General features: G+C 37.4%; 1 protein-coding gene across 1 annotated transcript in view; it reads left to right on the top strand.

The window, feature by feature from the left end:
* Positions 1–17,855, top strand: part of LOC131062625 (protease Do-like 10, mitochondrial) — a 99,137-nt gene that overhangs the window by 25,461 nt on the left and 55,821 nt on the right. The window contains exons 4-5 of the mRNA XM_057996330.2: positions 1,731–1,990; positions 2,173–2,300. Of these exons, the coding sequence (XP_057852313.2) occupies positions 1,731–1,990; positions 2,173–2,300 (388 nt within the window). The remainder of the gene's footprint in view (positions 1–1,730; positions 1,991–2,172; positions 2,301–17,855) is intronic.

The following is a 17,855-nucleotide window of genomic DNA, read 5'->3' as shown; positions in this document are numbered from 1 at the left end:
CTCTTTTGCAAAAAGAATTATTGTAGTTGCTTATTTGGCGTACTCAAATAGGCACTGTGGCTCCTGTCAACCTTAGTTTGATTTTTCTGTGTATTTTTTGGCCAATACAATGTATATGGATTTCTCAATCCATCGTTTGTATTAAAAAAACAATTTTAATAATATCAAGACAGTTTTTCTTTTGTATTGGAGTTTGTGGCGTCTTTTACTTATTTGTTGTTTACAGGTGTATGGTAGATCTAATTGATTAGTTTATAATATCTGTATTTGAATTTATTTTGACATGGGATGTGATATAATGATTTTTTCAATTTACTGAGTGTGCATGAGTTTTGGTGCCAAATCTGAGTCTGAGGAAAAAACGACTCGCTGAGTTTGAGTCGCAACACTATGGTTCTGCAGCTTGTCAATTTCAAGATGGCTTTATACTTAAATTATTCTTTTAGGTTGCTGATGACATCATTGTTCAGCCAAACTATCTACATTGCCATTGGTCACATGAATTTTCTTCTGCCAATTAAGGGTTTGTTTCCACCAGCTACAAGTTAAGTTATACTACACGATTTGTCATGTGGATAGGGTCTGTCTTTTATACTCTCTGCACGTTATGAGAAAGAGAAACAAATTTTTTCCAGATGTCATGCTTACTAGGAGAGTGATGGGAAGTACCAATATTTTTATAGTAATAGAACATTGTATAGAGCTAATTTAGGATCTGTTTTCCATGGATTCTTCCGAAAAAGAAAAAAAATCTGATTTTAAGAGGATTATTGAAAAATCTGTGGATGTGTGGAATGGTTGTGGGATGGGCACCCAAGAAGTGAGTGCAGGATTGAAATCCTGGGAATAGTGAAAGGATTGGACTTGAGAGATTTTAAGGTGGATTTTCTCTAATTATTAAATTATGCTTGAGAAATTTGACAAAAGATTGTCAATCTATGACTTTATGCTCTTGAAGTATTTTTTGGTGCAGATGTAAAGATATAAGCTTAAGGTTTCATTGTAAACACATAGTTACTGATGCATATTGTGCTTCTTGTTTGGGCTTTTCAAAGTACGTATGCAGAGTTTATCAGTTTACAAGATTTTCAGTGTCACGATTACATGGGATAGATGCTTTACATTGTAGAAAGATGTTCAATTGTTACATTTGATTTTGTCTTCTAATAGTTAACGTGTGATAGAAGAGGGAACTGATATATACCATTTTGAAAATATCTGCTAGGTTGGGTCTATTTTTTTTATATTGATAATCATTTACAAATATTTTGCTCATACGAGCATCAACATGAGACTAATACAAACTCTTGCGAGCATAACAATGAGAATAATACTAGCTCCTTTAAAGCAACTAAACTAGAAACCACCTATAGAAGACCAAGAGTCACAACTTAGAAATCCACTTTTTTAGAAGCCAAATATGGAAGACCAAGAGTCACAATTTAAAATTCTATATGAGATGTCCCTTTGGGATTTGAACTTGAATCTCTACAATGAGAACTCAATGCATCGACCAACTCAATTCAACCCCTTGGACAATAAGTTGGCTCTTACTGGTTTGCATTAATGTGTGGTCCCTAATAATGTTTTGTGCAGTTTGATGCTGGAATTTGAGTGACTTTTTTGTTGCCTATGACTTTGAAATGTGCTCAATAATAAGAAGTATTTACAAATAGGAGTTGGTGACTAAAATATTTTTCCTTTGTTTTGTTTGTTTACGTTGAATGCAGGTACATAATACCTGTTCCGGTCATAGAACATTTTATGGCTGATGTAAATGAACAGGGAAACTATATTGGCTTTTGTACGCTTGGTGTATCTTGTCAACCTACTGAAAATATGCAGCTGAGGGATCACCTAAAGATGCTACCTGGATTAACAGGTGTGCTAGTTAATAAAATTAACCCACTATGTGATTCACATGTGATGCTCAAGAAAGATGATGTAATAATAGCTTTTGATGGTGTTCCTATTGCAAATGACGGCACAGGTAAATTTGTCATTCTGATTTTTTTTATCTATTTGTGCTATTAATAGGCTAATAAGTATAACTGCATCAGTGTTGATAGCGATTTGGATGCCTAATTTGCCTTTTTTGTTCTTATATTGTATTCATTTTGTGTATTGTTGAAATCTGCTGTGTTCTAACATCATGGCTAAATTTCTAAGCAGTGCATTTTAGGAACAGGGAAAGGATAACTTTTGATCATCTTGTATCAATGAAAAAGGCTGGTGAAACTGGTGCTGTAAGAGTATTGCGTGATGGTGTACAACATGAATTCCATATTAAGCTGGGACCAGTGAGTTTGCTGACTGCCTATAAATAGTTAAAACTAGTTGAAATATTGCTTGATTCATTTGATTTTGTAGTAATGCACCGGTATGATAATGAAAAGGTTGTGCTTTGTTTGTGATTTATCTATGTCATACTATAAAAATATGATATATAAATTCATAGCATCGTATTAGGAAGAATTGTGATCTCATGGAGCACTCTTAACACACCCCAAAATATGTTCATGTGAAGAATTAGTGCTGTGAGGAATGAAAACAATTGCAGACGATCATCATGCAGAAGTACTTTTTCTATGATTGTATAGGGACAATGACAAAATGGCTCCCCCTCCCCATCCCTGATTTTCTGAGAAGTAGATGTCTTCCCCAGGTGGAGGCTGTTCCTTGGGACATTTCCTAAGGATGTTCAAGTGTTTTGCATGGAAATGATTGCTCACTTCAGTTGTTACACTTTGCGGTGCAATTTTTGAATGTAGTTATGCTGAGAGGCGTTCTATAGTGGCATCATGGTGCCTCATGTCATGAGTGTGTAAATTTATGTTAAAAATAAAAATAAAAATTACGTGACTGACTGTAATGTCCCCTTTTATAAAATGCCCTAGTTTACCCTGGATTATAATTCTTAACTATTAAGGGTGGGTTAGAGAGGGAATATCTTTGTCTCTTTAATAGAAAAACCCAGGCTAGGGAATTTATCTAACATACTAACTATGATAATAAAGAATGACTGCTTATGATTCATAAAGTAAAGAAAGACTAACTATGATTCATGAAGTAAATTATAAAGATTATAAAATAAAGAAAGACCAATTATTGATGAATGAGAAGCGATTTGTGATTACAGACAACTGTAAATGTAGAGTTCAGAATCATAAATCATAACTGAAGTAATCCCATCATAGCAAGTTAGGATGGGTAACCTGATAGGGTGTCTTAACAACCGTTCTCCCTCAATAGGGTGCCTTTATCAACCATTCTCCCTCAATCAAGCCACACTTGATTGGGTGCCTTTATCAACCATTCTCCCTCAATCAAGCCACACTTGATAGGGTGTCTTATCAACTGTTCTCCCTATTGCATTTTCATAACCACGGTTGATTACAATAATCAGACATGATATGTATATATATTAAACATCATATTAACCACAATAAATCACACAATATGAATCGGCGATGAGCAGATTGGAGATACACACAATATACTATATTGAGTGATCATAATAGTGATCTGCTATCAACAGTAGTATGTAGGAAACATTATCAGAAATATGCACAAAGATCTCATACCAAAGTATCGCCTTATCTCCCTATTGGTTGCAAGTTCAATATGTTGGTTGAAAATTTTGTACACTTGGGGAGGCGTGCAAAATTGTGATTTCGAGTTAAAAACTCTCCTTATTTAAGGGAAGGCTCCCCTTTTTCTACTATTATTAATCAACTATAATATATAAACGCTAATCTAACTTGGGTGGGACAACATCCTTTTCTCTTTCTTCAGAAAAGGCGATATTCTTTTGTCTTTTTAGAAAAGAAACTGCTGTTAGGAAAACAAATACAACAACTTAAGAAACCTTAACAAGTACAAAGATGTTTATAGAAAAAAGGAAGTAAAGTTTCCGTGAAAACTCAAAGACTTCCATCACTTCCCCAAGACAAGAAAATAGAAATAAAGCTCAAAGTCCTTACTTTCCACTATCTTGTCTACCTTTCAAAATGATCAAAATAAGAATAATGTACAACATACAACAACACAAAGTCTGCTGATATGGTGCACTTCCAAACTACTACAAATGGGAGCAACTACAAGCACAAAGTCTTACAATTCCTGTCTACTATGAACACTTAGCTGTAATAATTTAATCCTTAATACTTGTAGCACAAAGTTTACAAAAAGTTAGATTAAAGCTCCTTTCAACAATCTCGTTATAACCTCAAGCAAATGCAGAAAAATATACCATTATTGAAAAACAAATTGAATGAATGATTCAATAATCGGATAATTAAAGCTAATTACATAATAAAAAGCTAACTTAACAAGCTAAATAAGTCGACAACTTAAAATAGAAGATGACCATTATAGAAGATTTAAATATTATTTTAACACCCTCCCTAATGGTCATCGTACTCAATACCCTACATAAAACACTGTAGGTGTTATGATCACAGATGCAAAGAACACTTTGCTGCTACAGAGACCCTCCCAGGATCTGCAGAATGTAAATGACCAAGAGTACCAAAAGCCTTCCAAGCGAATGTAAATGACCTTCACACGCGAATTAGAGATCTGGCACACATGAATTACTGAAGCCTGAAACAATGATTTTGAGGAAAAAATCAGCAAACCCTTTTGCAGAAGAGTACCAACTCCAAAATTGACTGCAAGATACCACGGTTGCAGATGTACGCTTTGGCAGGTGCGACCCAAACTGATTGCAACAAAGCTCGATTTTTGAGGAGAAAAATCGATCAAAAATCTGAGAACTTTGCGAATCACAAATCCCATGCGAACTTCACGTATTACAGATGATTTTTGAGGAAAAAATCGTAAAAACCAACAAACAATTTTTGAAGAAAAAATCGTGAAAACCTAGAAATCCCACACAAGCTTTGCGGATGACAGATAATAATTTTTAAGGAAAAAAATTCGAAACCCTGCGAACAATTTTTGAGGAAAAAAATGTGAAAACCAACCAAACAGGAAATTTGCTTATCACAAAGCATAGAAGGATGACTCTTTCTCTCCAGAATGCTCTGCAACATGAGCCTTCTCTTGTTCCTGAGACCCTCCCAGCCTAGATTGCACGGATGCCAACAATTTCCTGCAATCTTTCTTCATATGGCCAAACTGGTGACAGTAGTTACACTGTACACTTTTCTTCTTCGAAGACTGCGTATATTGACCTTGCCCCTTCTGGTGGAAGGATTGACCTTTACCCTCGTTCTTATCCAAAACTTAAGCTGTGAAGGCTTGTTCAGTGGACGTACTAGTGTTGCTTCCAAACTGTTGCTTCCATCTATCTTGTTGTAGAAGCTTGTTGCAGAGATCGGGAAACTTCAGATCAACGCTAGTAGATGAGATATTGAGAGTATCAATGAAATGCTCGTAGGATCTGGGAAGGCTTTTTAGCGTGATCACTACCATATCCTCTTCCACCATGGTTCGACCTATAGCTTCCAACTGGTCACGGATCTCCTTGATCTTCGTGAGATGTGCCTAGATAGATGACTTCTCATCCATCATGATAGAAAACAACATATTCTTCAGATAGAAAGCTCGGCTCTTGTCAGACGTTTCATGAAAATCCTTCAAGAGATCCCATATCTCTTTTGTTGTTTTACCTGAAGGCACCTGTGGGAGTTGATCATCTATGACGGAGAGTTTGATAAGCATGACAACCTCTCGATCCTTCACATCATGTTTGTCTTGATCATCACTTGCTGTTGTAGGATGAGATTCCTTGCCCAGAACAAGCTGATCAAGGCAACGATACTCAAAGATCGCTAACATGCGTTGTTTCCAGGTGTTGTAGTTGAGGCCGTTGAACTTCTGACTGTGTTCCAACATGATGTTGGTCAAAGATGCTATCACAGAAATTGAGGTTGAACGTGGTCAACTGAGTGAAAGCAAGAGACAGAAGAATCTGATTTAAAAAAAATCAGAATAGAATCAACTGCTGAAAAAACTAAAACCCTGGAGGAGACTTCTGGCACGAATTTGAAGGCGCGAATTTCGAGGTTTGGAAGAAACCGAAAAATTAAAGCAAACTTAAAACAGCATAAATGGTGCCCAAAAGACAGCAAAATTCCCGACATCCACAAAATTAGCAGAAATTGCGAACTGTTTTTAAGTTCCAAGGCAAATTCGTTGGCACAAAATTCAAGGCATGGAAAATGAGGCACCCAAAAAAATATGAGACCAACCCAGAAAAGCTCTCGAAAAACCCACCAAGAATTTGAAAATAGAATGTAGATCCGACGGCTCAAAAATCGAGGCACAAAAAACAATGTACCCAAAAAAATTTGACTACGACCCAATTGAGGTCTCGAAAAACCCACCAAGAATCTGCAACCAGAATAAAATTTCGACTTGAACTGAAGGGTCAAAACCCTAGTCAAAAATTGCAGAAACCCTAGGAAAATTTTCAATCTGCAAAAACAACCTTCAAGCTGCAGGCCCGAAAATCTCCAAAACCCTAAAAAAAACATGAACTGCTGCCCAACACAAAGAAATTCGCCCACGAACCAGAAATCCTCGATACCATGAAAAATAAATTGAATGAATGATTCAATAATCGGATAATTAAAGCTAATTACATAATAAAAAGCTAACTTAAGCTAAATAAGTCAACAACTTAAAATAGAAGGTGACCACTAAAAATAGAAGATGACCATTATAGAAGATATTAATATTATTTTAACAATTACGACACAAGAACACAATGGATATAAGAGCAAGGCTTTAACACAAAGTTTGAAACTCAAATGCTTTCTTGAGAAACCGATTTACAAATATGAAGCACAAAGTCTTTATGACCATAAATTTTTGTAGAGTTTTCTTGCTTGCTAAAAAGATAAAAATTACATAGAGCACCCTCTTGTATATATAGGTGAGGGGCTAAGAGCAAAAAGTGGGAGAAGTCTAACTAACTAAGACTTTTTTCACAACCAACTATAACTAACTATGACTTATTCAAATTATAGTCCTTTTGCTAACTAACTTGTAATTTGTTTACATGTAATTATAATTTACAAGATTACCATTGATAAGATTGCTTGTAATTACAAGTTTTGCCACTATATGTAATTTGTCAAAAAGGAAATACATAAAACAAAAACAGAACTCAAATGTCAAGAGACACTTGTTGTCCTTCTCTACTCCTGGCCATGAAATCTTGAAACCTACCATTTGATTCCTGCAATTCATCAGGATTTGGTCCTGTTGTATTCCTTGCAACAACAACAGTTTTGATGATGACATCAGAATATCTTAGCATTGCTGCTATATGTTCCTCAAGAACAATTTGCATCTTTTCAAGGAAAACTTGGCAATTGACAAGTCTATGAATGGAAGTCACTGTAAATTGTTCTGACTCAAGTTCCTGACGAAGGCTCCACACCAACTTAGAAAGTATCAGATCTTCAAGAAGCAACTCTTCATCTTGACTTAAGATCTTACAAGACATTTTCACAAAATTAGAGACGATATTGCCGCTCTACCTCAGTACTCATTTCTAGAGTAGCCTCAATATCTTTGATTAAGTCCTTGAGAACTAATGACTTATTGACCATAAGTTCCTCAAATTCAATATACCTCTCTCTGTTTGGTATCACAATGTTGGAACACAAGATTTTCAATTTGACTTGATCCATCTCATGCCAGATTTTCAAATCTTTTTCTATGGATTCCGAACTTTGCTTAAAAGCTTCTAAAGTCTGATTTAATTTCATCTTTGCTGCCTTCACTCTTTTCAATACTTGGAGTGCCTTCCTCACCACTTGACCACTTTGATAAGCTAGTTGATCAACCCAAGAATCAATGGCTTTGGCCTTTTGAGTAGCTTTCTCAACCTGTTTGATATACTCTTCGGAAGTAAAGGAGGTTAAGGGATCAACCTTCTCTGAAGAATTAGAGATCTTTTGGATCACTGAGATGTGTTTTGTGCGTTTTCCTCTTTGAGTTTATCTTTCTTTGCTAGGAGCTCATCATAATTTTGAACCAATGAGGCTACTAAGTCCTGAGCATCATGTATCATTCGAGCATGTGTCTGCTTTCCTAATTCCACCCTTGTGAACTTGTAGTCAGACAATTGTATTTCTCCTTGTGGCTTATCAACAAGTGGTTCTGCTACCTCTGCATACTTTATATTGTTGCTATCTACAACCACCCGTGAAACTGTCTTGGCTTTCTTGGCAGCCTTGGGCTTAGATTTCCTGAGCTGCTGAAAGTCAAACACATCAAGAGAAATCTCCCTCTTTTTCCTCTTAGGGGTGATGGAGCTCAACCACGGGGATAAATTTAATGAGCTTGCATTCGTAACAACAACTGTGGTTTGTGTAAAAGAAGGCTTTGCCTATACCACAGTTGTCATTCTAGGTGAAGCTTCAGTTTGGACAGCAACAAGTGTTTCCTCGAATGACAAATAATGGCTAGCTTCAGTCATGAACTTATCAAAACTTACATCAGAGGTATCAATCTCAGGAAGTGACATGCTAGATAGAACAACATATGAAGGATTTACATCAAAAACATTTTCCAAGTTGCCATGTGAAGTATCCATGGGTATTTCTGCAACTGATGATGATCATTATTGCAAACAGATGCACTTAACGCAACAAGCTCAGCATGAACTGTAGAAAAAGAATCCACATCTGTGTCTATTGGAGACATAGGAGCATCCAACGACAATTGAGGAATGGTCGTGTTAGGAGAATTTGAGTCCATGGTAGGAGATTCTAGAACATTCTCCTCTTGTGGTTCATCCTCAGGGTCAATGACCTGAATTTGCACTTGAGGTTTCTCTTTTCCTTTCAGCGACACCTCTTTTGTAGGAATAACCAAAGCCCTACTAACCCTTAGCTTGATTCTGGTGCTCGAGGAAGAAGCAACCTCTTTGGACTTGACCGTCACCTCAGACTTACGCCCAACTAGTCCTGCTGAATCACTTTCCACCCCAACCTTGATCTTTATAGTTTTGACATTATTGCTTTTCAGCCAAGCATTGGTATTAGCAAGGATGGGCTGAAATCTATCGAAGGCTGAGGTACATTCCTTTTGTGACCATAGGACAGCTGCTTCAACAACCCTTTGCTCTATATATTCTTGATCAAGGGTTTTCCCGTCATCTACCATGCTTTTTAGAATCTTGGTCAGATCCAAATCTACAATTTGTTCCAAAGTAAGCTTGCTGTAGTCCATTTTTTTGATATCCTCTTCTGTACAAAGATCAACCCAGATATCTTCGTATCGATGAACATGGGTGAAGGCTCTCCTGATTTTATCCTTCATTCCTCGATATCAAAATCCTTCCTCGCCTTGAACTTCTTCAACTTCTTTTCTTGAAGTTTTGTCTCCATTGCCTTGGCTCTTGTTGAAGTTATCAAGGAATACCGACCTATCTACAGTGGATTATGTGAAGATATGTTGATGTCTAATTTATACTGAGCTAACTAGACTGCATGAATTGTCATCAGCTGTCTAGCCAACTCCATTTGGATGATCTTGGCGGTAGGATATCTCGGAAGCATATATGGTTGATCTTCCAAAAATCCAACTCTCATGTAAGTGAAAGTTGGGAACTGAAGGAACAAGCATCCATACTCATTCACCTTCTTCCAGGCTGCCTCAGACATTCTCTTGTTCTTAAGTGTTTTATAAAACAAGCACATGAAGTGACCAAAGAAGGCATCCTGCACCCTCCTATAATGAATCCTACTAGGTCTCAAAGTGAGTTGCTCATAATATTTCCATACCGGTACGAGTGATCTGTCACCTTCGGTAGAAAGACCAGGAAATTGTCTAAGTGATACCACTATGTACACTAAGTAGGAATTCATGTAGAAGGTGAGGGTGGTTGAAACTTGTGACAAATGCTCACACAGGTTATCACTAATGACTTCACCCCAGAAGATATGAGACTGACCTGTCCTCATGACTACAATGTATTTGTACATCCAGATCTCAAAAACATTAGATTGTTTCAACCCCATTATCCTGCTCAAAAGTGTGTTCATATCACCGATTTCTTCAATGAAATCAGATCAATACAACTTAGGCCATCTAGAAAAACAGGTTCTAGGAGTCTTAAGCCATTTAGAGTTGATATGCCTCATGCAATCTAATCTCTTTTGGTTGTAGTGATCCAAAACACTCTTCATGGAAATAGCTTCAAATACTGGAGCAGTAGGAACCTTGAAGATCTTATCGATGGTTTCTGCATCCAGTCTGATAATAGTATTGCCATCATCATCTTTGATTGTTCTAGATCCACTGTCAAAATGAGTAGCACAGGCAAGAACAAATTCTGATTCCAAGGCCGCCACTAGAAAAGTAAAAACCAAGTGGATATGACTATTGAGGAGCAACTGCATGCCATGACTTGGCGATCCTTTTGCTCTTTCAAGGAACTCAGACATATCAACATGCCCGATCTCCGTGTCTTTAATTTCATCAACTGAAGAGCTCACTTGAGAAGGAGAATTTTCACTCTGATACTTGTCATATTTGTATTTCATCTTCTTCTTGGAAGGAGATGTAGGCTCTTCTTTCATTGAACAAGAATTTGCAACACTGTGATGAAAACTCCAAAGAGTTAAAACATCTTTGCAGGTTATTGGAGAAGCCATGATATCTTCCTCAAACAAAAAAGCTTGGAAAATAAATGCCCATTCTTCGACCTTTCATGATATTTATAATGAAGAAAGTGAAAGAATGAAAGGATAAGTCTAAACGACGCATTACGGATAAGGCTTTGATAGTGACAAGGGTGGAATTTCGAATCTCAAGGGATGTGTTGATGTATTTTTCATGCACATGCGAACACAGAATAAAATACCTAAAAGTACCTTATCCTCTCTTGAACAAAGTTACTCAAATGCTGAAGATTAGCTTAAGGATCACTTGAGATAACTCCAAGGTTCTGGTATGTCAGGTCTTGACGTGTGGATAAGCACGAGTGGTCGTTGTGATTGCTGTTTCATCAAGAGGCCTTATGCATGAGAAGACTTTATGAAGTGCTTTATAGATGATATGCAATGAAGTTCTTTCCTATTACTACTAGATGTTTATCAAAAAAAATTGCAAAAGATGAGGGTTGAGAGATACTAAGTTATCCTAGGAATGGATGGATGAAGGACGATATAAGTGAAACTCTACTAGTCTTAGTATTGCTATACAAGAACAACTCCACCAAAACTAGTGCAATCTTCTAAGGACATTTGAAGATTTTCAAATCGCCACAAAGCATAGACACCATCACTTGGATGCATATCCATGATTAAGCAACAATTGAACTAAAGTATTTTCTATAATTCCAGTTGACCACGCAAGACGCACTTACAATCAGCATTAGGCTAGTGGTATGGGTTATGAGGTTCACAATAAATCAAGTACAATATTCCATCGTTCAATCTAAATACTTAAACCAATATTAAAGATTGACTTGAGAGGATGAAAAGCCATGCAAGAAGCTTCAAGGATTGAATAGAAACACCATAACTTCAATGTTTTATTAATCCAATAGCAAAGTAACAACAATTCTTCAAGTCCTTCTCTTATCTCTCTTGAACTCTATCTCTTATAGCTAATGTCTATTGTCTAATGTCTAATAATCTCTAATCTCTCTAACTTATTACAAATGAAATGAGTGGAGTTTATATATCACTCCCAAATACAATGAACGACCAACATCAAATGAAGATCGAGGGCCAAGATTTTGCCACCTAAACCCTAATTAGGGTTTGCTACAAATGAAACCCTATCTAGATAAATATTATCATGAAATCAACCAATGAGAAAATAACATGTGTTGGCACAGAAATCGAGGAAGCATCCTCCAATGAGAAAATGGATTGCGAAGTAGGATCATAACAAACTGTCTTCTAGAATCTTGTTTCCTTTCTCCCTTTCCCTTTTGGCATATTCAATGAATTTGGTTGTTATGCCTTCTATCTCAGTCATCGGAACTTCTGGTAGAGTCTTCAACTATTCTTCCATGTGCATGACTTCCTCGAAGGCTTTGATGATAACATTCTCCCATTCAGGTTCGAGTTCTTGTGTTTTGCTGGCTAATAATACGAGTGCGAGCATATCATCCAATTGCCTTTTGGTGATCATTCCATCAGTTTCATGAAAGATAACTCTTCTTCTTTCCTCCAATTCTTTGGCTTCTATAATCATTCCATGATCAATCTTCCTCTCCAAGACGATCTGTGCTACTTCCACCATCTTATCATGAATAAGATGCATATCATCTTGAACTTGACTGCATCCGTTTCCAATATCTTCAAAAACAATCTTCTTTGTGCGAAGTAGACTACTCCAATGTAGAAAGTTGGGCGTAGATCCTTCTCTTCTTATTTTCTCTCTTGTTAAGACTTCCCTGGGTGTTTTCCTTAATACTTGCAAGAATGGAATGATAACATCTCTGGTATGAGCAAATGCTTCAAAGGCTTCTATGAGGACATGAGTCCTTCCAAGGACTTTTATGACTGTATCAAGTGTCTTCATTATACCCTTTATAAATTTGCTAACTTTGGTATAAGAGTCTTCTATCCATGTGTCCATCAGTTGTGCTGAATTCCTCATCTTCTCCATATGATCAACTGGTTCCGCAGGAAGCAAAGGTGGTGGTGTAGCTGCTGGATTCTGCTGTCTTAATGGTTCTTGGAATTGTTGGAAGTAGTTTCTCCACGCACTTATCTCCTTCTCTACCCTTTTATTCTTCTGTACTTCCATCCTGAGCATATCATTGACTGTCTTCAATGAATCATTTGCATCACCTATGGCTTGCTCGGAGGTGAGTGGACCTAAATCAATACTCTCCATATCATATTCATCTGCTGTGATATCATCTTCATACTTCTCAACCATTGGAGTAGCTATTTGTAACTTTCGAGAACCCAAATCATCTCTGATCACCTTAGACATCTTCGTAGCTTTCTTTTTCTCGGTGACCTCTTGAGTATGACTTAGAAGGCTCTCTAAGTCATATGTTGGTTCTTCATCAACTACTATCACTTCTCTGGCTAGCCTTTCCTTAAGCCATTCAGGAATAGATGATCTCCCTTCTTCAACTTGTGTTTCTTCAAGCATCTGCTCATCTCTAGGTGGGGAAGTGGTTTGATCAGTGTCTTCTTCTTCATCTTCATCATCTCTTGAATGTGAGGAGTGAGACCCTTTTGTTCTTGTGATGACTTTTCTTTGCCTTTATCATTCTAAACTATAGATTCCATTGATTCATTTACTCCTTGACTTAATTCCTCATCTATCCTTTGTTCTTTGTGTCTTTCATCCTGATTCAACTCTTCTTCATGCCTGGAGGAGGTACTGGAAGGATGACTGGAATTTGATTTATGTTTCTTCCTTGATGACTCCTTTTCTCCATGATTATTTCTCTTCGAACCTCTTGAGTGAGATAATTGGGAAGCACTTCCACTAGCGCTTGCATCATCTTCATTGTCTTTCCTTGCTTCTGAGTGGAATATCATTGTTATATTCTGCTCTTTCAATTTCTGATGCTGGATGTCTATCCATATGCGAATGTATTCCAAGACTTGTTTCGTCAACTCCTTCAAATCCGTGACCTCCAAGTCAACCCAATTGATCTAGATCTCCTTTAGCATAGGCGGATTGGAGATATTTGCCGCTATCCTGTACTTGATCAACAACGCTAAACAACTTACACTTCATGATGAAATCGAGAGTTAGCTTGGAATACATCTTTTTCTTCACTTCTACAACATCTTGAATATTCATCCAATAGTCTTCTAACTGCCACTAGTGTCCATGCTTCTTTCCCATAATTTCTTTTATATTGTCATATGGGTCAAAGTGATCTCTAGGAGTGAATGGCTTTAGTGAATAGAGGGCTAACTCTCCTTCGACGTTCTTAGCTGCTTGAAGAGGACACGCTTCAATAGAGTCATCAAGTGAAATAGGAAAAGAGATACTGGTCCCGTTCTTGTGCCTATATGCCTTGACATATGCCACTAATTGTCTCACCACCTATAGTAGCACTATTTTGTTTGTCGGATAGCGTGGCAACATGTAGGGAGGAGAAGGACATCCTTGAACTCTGATATAAGTGAACTTTGGGAATTGGATGAACCATTGACCATACTATTGAACCAAAGCTTGTGCTTTTGGAGAGAGTCTTTGATGAAGTCCACCTTGAAGCGACCTCATGATGTGCATAGTGAATGCATCATTCACTCTCCTATAGTGTTGTTTAGTCAGATGATGAAGCTATGTATAACACTCATGCACTTTTATTTCTCCTGGTCCTCTTTCGACTATGCCTCTATACACTAGTCCGGGATACTCGTAATTCCTTGCAAGAGAGTATATGACATAGGAGCTCATGTAGAATGTCCTAGTGCGCATCAGTCTTCTTAGTTGCCTATTGATATTGTTGCTGATGAGTCTCGCCCAATTGATTGCGTTCTTGCCATGAGTGACTGTCTCTATGAAGAAAAACGTCCAGTCCTTGAAATATGAAGCCTCAGGTGCACCCACCACACGATGAAGTAGAGTGATGAAGTCTTTGAATTCATCTCTGAAGTCCACTTTGTGTAATCTGCTGGGCATTCTGCTCTTACCACCTCTACTCTTTGATAACCAAAACTTGTCGATGATCCTTAAACAAGCTTCTGGATCATCATTATGGGCTGACTTAGCTCCTTCCATACTCATGTAGATCATGTCCTTGGGCTCAAGTAGATGAAATGCTTCACTAATGGTTGTCTCCGAGAGATATGCAAGTACTCTTCCATCCTTCACCACTATTATTCTTGAGTGGGAATTATAGTGTTTGGCACATTCAACAATTAACTCACAGCATCGCACCGCAGGAGGGAAGCCAGCTGCATTTATAATCCCGCTATCCATCATCTTCTTCGCTGTAGCAGTAGGCTCACTTGTGTACAACGGGCTTTGAAACTTCTTGGTGTCGAATTTCTCGAGATTGGTGTCGACTATTCTGCTCCAATGAGATGTGATCTTGGTTTCTAATGTACTGCTCCTCGAATCTTCTTTGATGAGTGCTTGACGGTTCACTGTTCCACTTGGCTTAGGTGCTGCTATTCTTCACCTATGAGAGATGTGTAAATTAGGAGATATGGTGAAAGATATGCAAAGTATTAATGTGGTTAAGCCTATTTGCTAATGAGAATGATAGTAGATAACCTACAATATCGATTTAAATCAATCTTACATTCAAATGAATCTGAAATTAGATGCTAAATAAGACTGATTTTCACACCTATCTGCACTTTCTTAATGAATTAAGGAGGTCTAATTTACTAAATATATCATTGTTTGCTTCTAATCAGACCTGCGTTTAGCCTCCTATCAATCAAAATACAATACTTACCTCTGATTTTTTGACGTTTAACCCTAAACCTGATCAAAGAGGTGATTGATAATGTCAAGGAGTTCGCTGTTCTTCAGATGAATTTTGCTGCTTAATGATGAAATCCCCTAAATCAGTGGATCTGCACCTTCATGATTGAATTCGTTTTCATTCTTTGATGGATGTTGCTATTGGAGGATGAAGTTCGCTACTGAATCTGTAAACTCAATGCTTAAATTCACTCTTGATGTTGATGAAATTCGCTGATCTTAATTAAATTCGCTGACTTTGTGAAATTTGCTACAAGAGAGAGAGGAATTTGTTTTGAATTGATGTTTGAAATGAATGCTTGAATACCCTCTTAAAGGCGATTAAGGAAAAGATGTGTCTCTTCCTATGTAGGCCGACCTTTATTATAACATTTTCGTTTTGAATTTTAAATTATGTTCTTTTGGCGCCAAATGTGTTTGAACTACCCTTGATAAGCATGAAAGTGCATCCAAACATAAGGCATTTCGCTCTCAATGATGTGCACATGAAGTTTGCTCCAAATGGTATGCACCTGAAGTTCGCACCAAATGGTGTGCACATGAAGTTACTCTTAAATCTCGCCTTTCATCCCCTTAACTCAAAATTGTTCTTTTCTAAGCATCAAATAGGCTCAAAGCAATGATCTCATAAGCAATCTTGCAAATTCGCTCTCAATTAGGAGCACCCGAATTAAGTTCGCTCCATGATTGATGCACTTGAAGTTCGCTCTAGATGGTGTGCACATGAAGTTCACTCCAAATGATGTGCACATGAAGTTCGCTCTTGAGGCTATGCACTTGAAGTTCGCTCCAAATCACATGCACTTGAAGTGAATTTCAAATCAAAAAATAAACTTGTTCTCAATCATTTTCATTGCTTTCAATCATGAAAAAATGCCAAACTTACCTCACGGAAGACCTAAAAGGAAAATTCACTCCTATCAAAGAGCACATGAAGTGGAATTCGCTCCTCAGAGGAGCACTTGAAGTTACTTTCAAATCAACACTTTAACTCTCCTTCGCTCACTTACACTCACTTTCCCAACTCCAATACGTCTTAGCATGCTCAACATGAGGTTTTAGGAGGAATTTCGCTCTGAGAGAGAGGCACATGAAGTTCGCTCTAAGAGTGGTTCACCTGAAGTGGATTGAAACTTGACACTTAGTGATTTCTTGCTCATTCTCCTTCATTCCATCCATTTGAGTTTGTTGAAACTAGATTTAATGGTGCATTTTAGGAAAAACTTTGCTCTCAACTAAGGGCACTTGAAGTAGCTTGAAAACACACTTTTGAGTTGAATCTTACTACTCTATGCCTTAGTTTATGTCTCTATGTACTAAAAGACCTCAAAACTCACCTTGAATATGATTTCACCTTCAACCTGAGGCAACAAGGGTGAAATTCGCTTTGAGAGAGGGGCACTTGAAGAATCCCTAACTAGCAGTCTCTCATTCATTCTTCGGTTGAACTCATGATGGGCTTGACTTCTCATATGATCTAGATGTTGCTGAAGGCTAACAAACTCACTCATTTCACCTGCGAGAGGGATATTAGACTAAGAGACTAGGACTTGGGCATAAAAAGGGGGGTCCCCATTTTGATGGGGGATGTGTGAAATGGTCACAACAGGATGGACTACAAGTGAATAGCAGCGAGCTTGAAAAGATGGAAATGACTAATGCGCTGTAAGGAAAAAACCTTGACATTATTACTTGTAATCGGGTCTTGAAGACCCGATTGCAAGTGTACATGTTTGTATGTTTGGAAATAGCTTGTAATCGGGTCTTGAAGACCCGATTGCAAGTATAAATTATAGTAGCAAGCGAATGATAGTGATGGGTTTTTGCAAGCAAGCAAGTTGATAGTATGTGCAAAATGGGAAAAGATGTTGAGTCTTATACTTGCAATCGGGTCTTCGACCCGATTGCAAGGAAAGAGTAGGCATATACTTGGAATCATTTTGCAAATGAACTCACACATAAAAAAGAAAACGAAGCTTGTAATCAGAGTTCAGAAACCCGATTGCAAGTGAGCTTTTCTTGCAAAGAAAAAAGGAACTATGGTACAAAGACTTGACTGCAAAAAAGGAAAGAACAAGAAACACGACAAATTGGTAAAAATCCCAAACTTCAAGCATTCAAAAACCATCCAAAAGATAGAAACAAGATTTGAAAGCAAATGCGAAAATGCAACCAAAAAGGGTTTGCAACGAATTAAGGGAAAGAAGAAAAAGACAACAAAAGAAACCTAAATCGGAGTTGTTAGTTTTTAGTGATCAGATTAACAGTATAGAACAGAAAACCAAACTAAAATAAAGCACACACATAACACGCTTATACCCTGGGAAAACCTCCCTCATGGAGAAAAAAACCCAGCATGAAAGATTTAGATCAGATTCTTATTATGAGCAGATTACATGAATCAGATTACTTATTTGATTTGGATGCCAATCTAGGGCAGA

This window comes from Cryptomeria japonica, chromosome 6 (assembly GCF_030272615.1).
Source record: "Cryptomeria japonica chromosome 6, Sugi_1.0, whole genome shotgun sequence".
Lineage (NCBI taxonomy): Eukaryota > Viridiplantae > Streptophyta > Pinopsida > Cupressales > Cupressaceae > Cryptomeria > Cryptomeria japonica.
The sequence above is the reverse complement of the archived record's forward strand: the minus strand, read 5'-3'. Positions and strand labels throughout refer to the sequence as shown.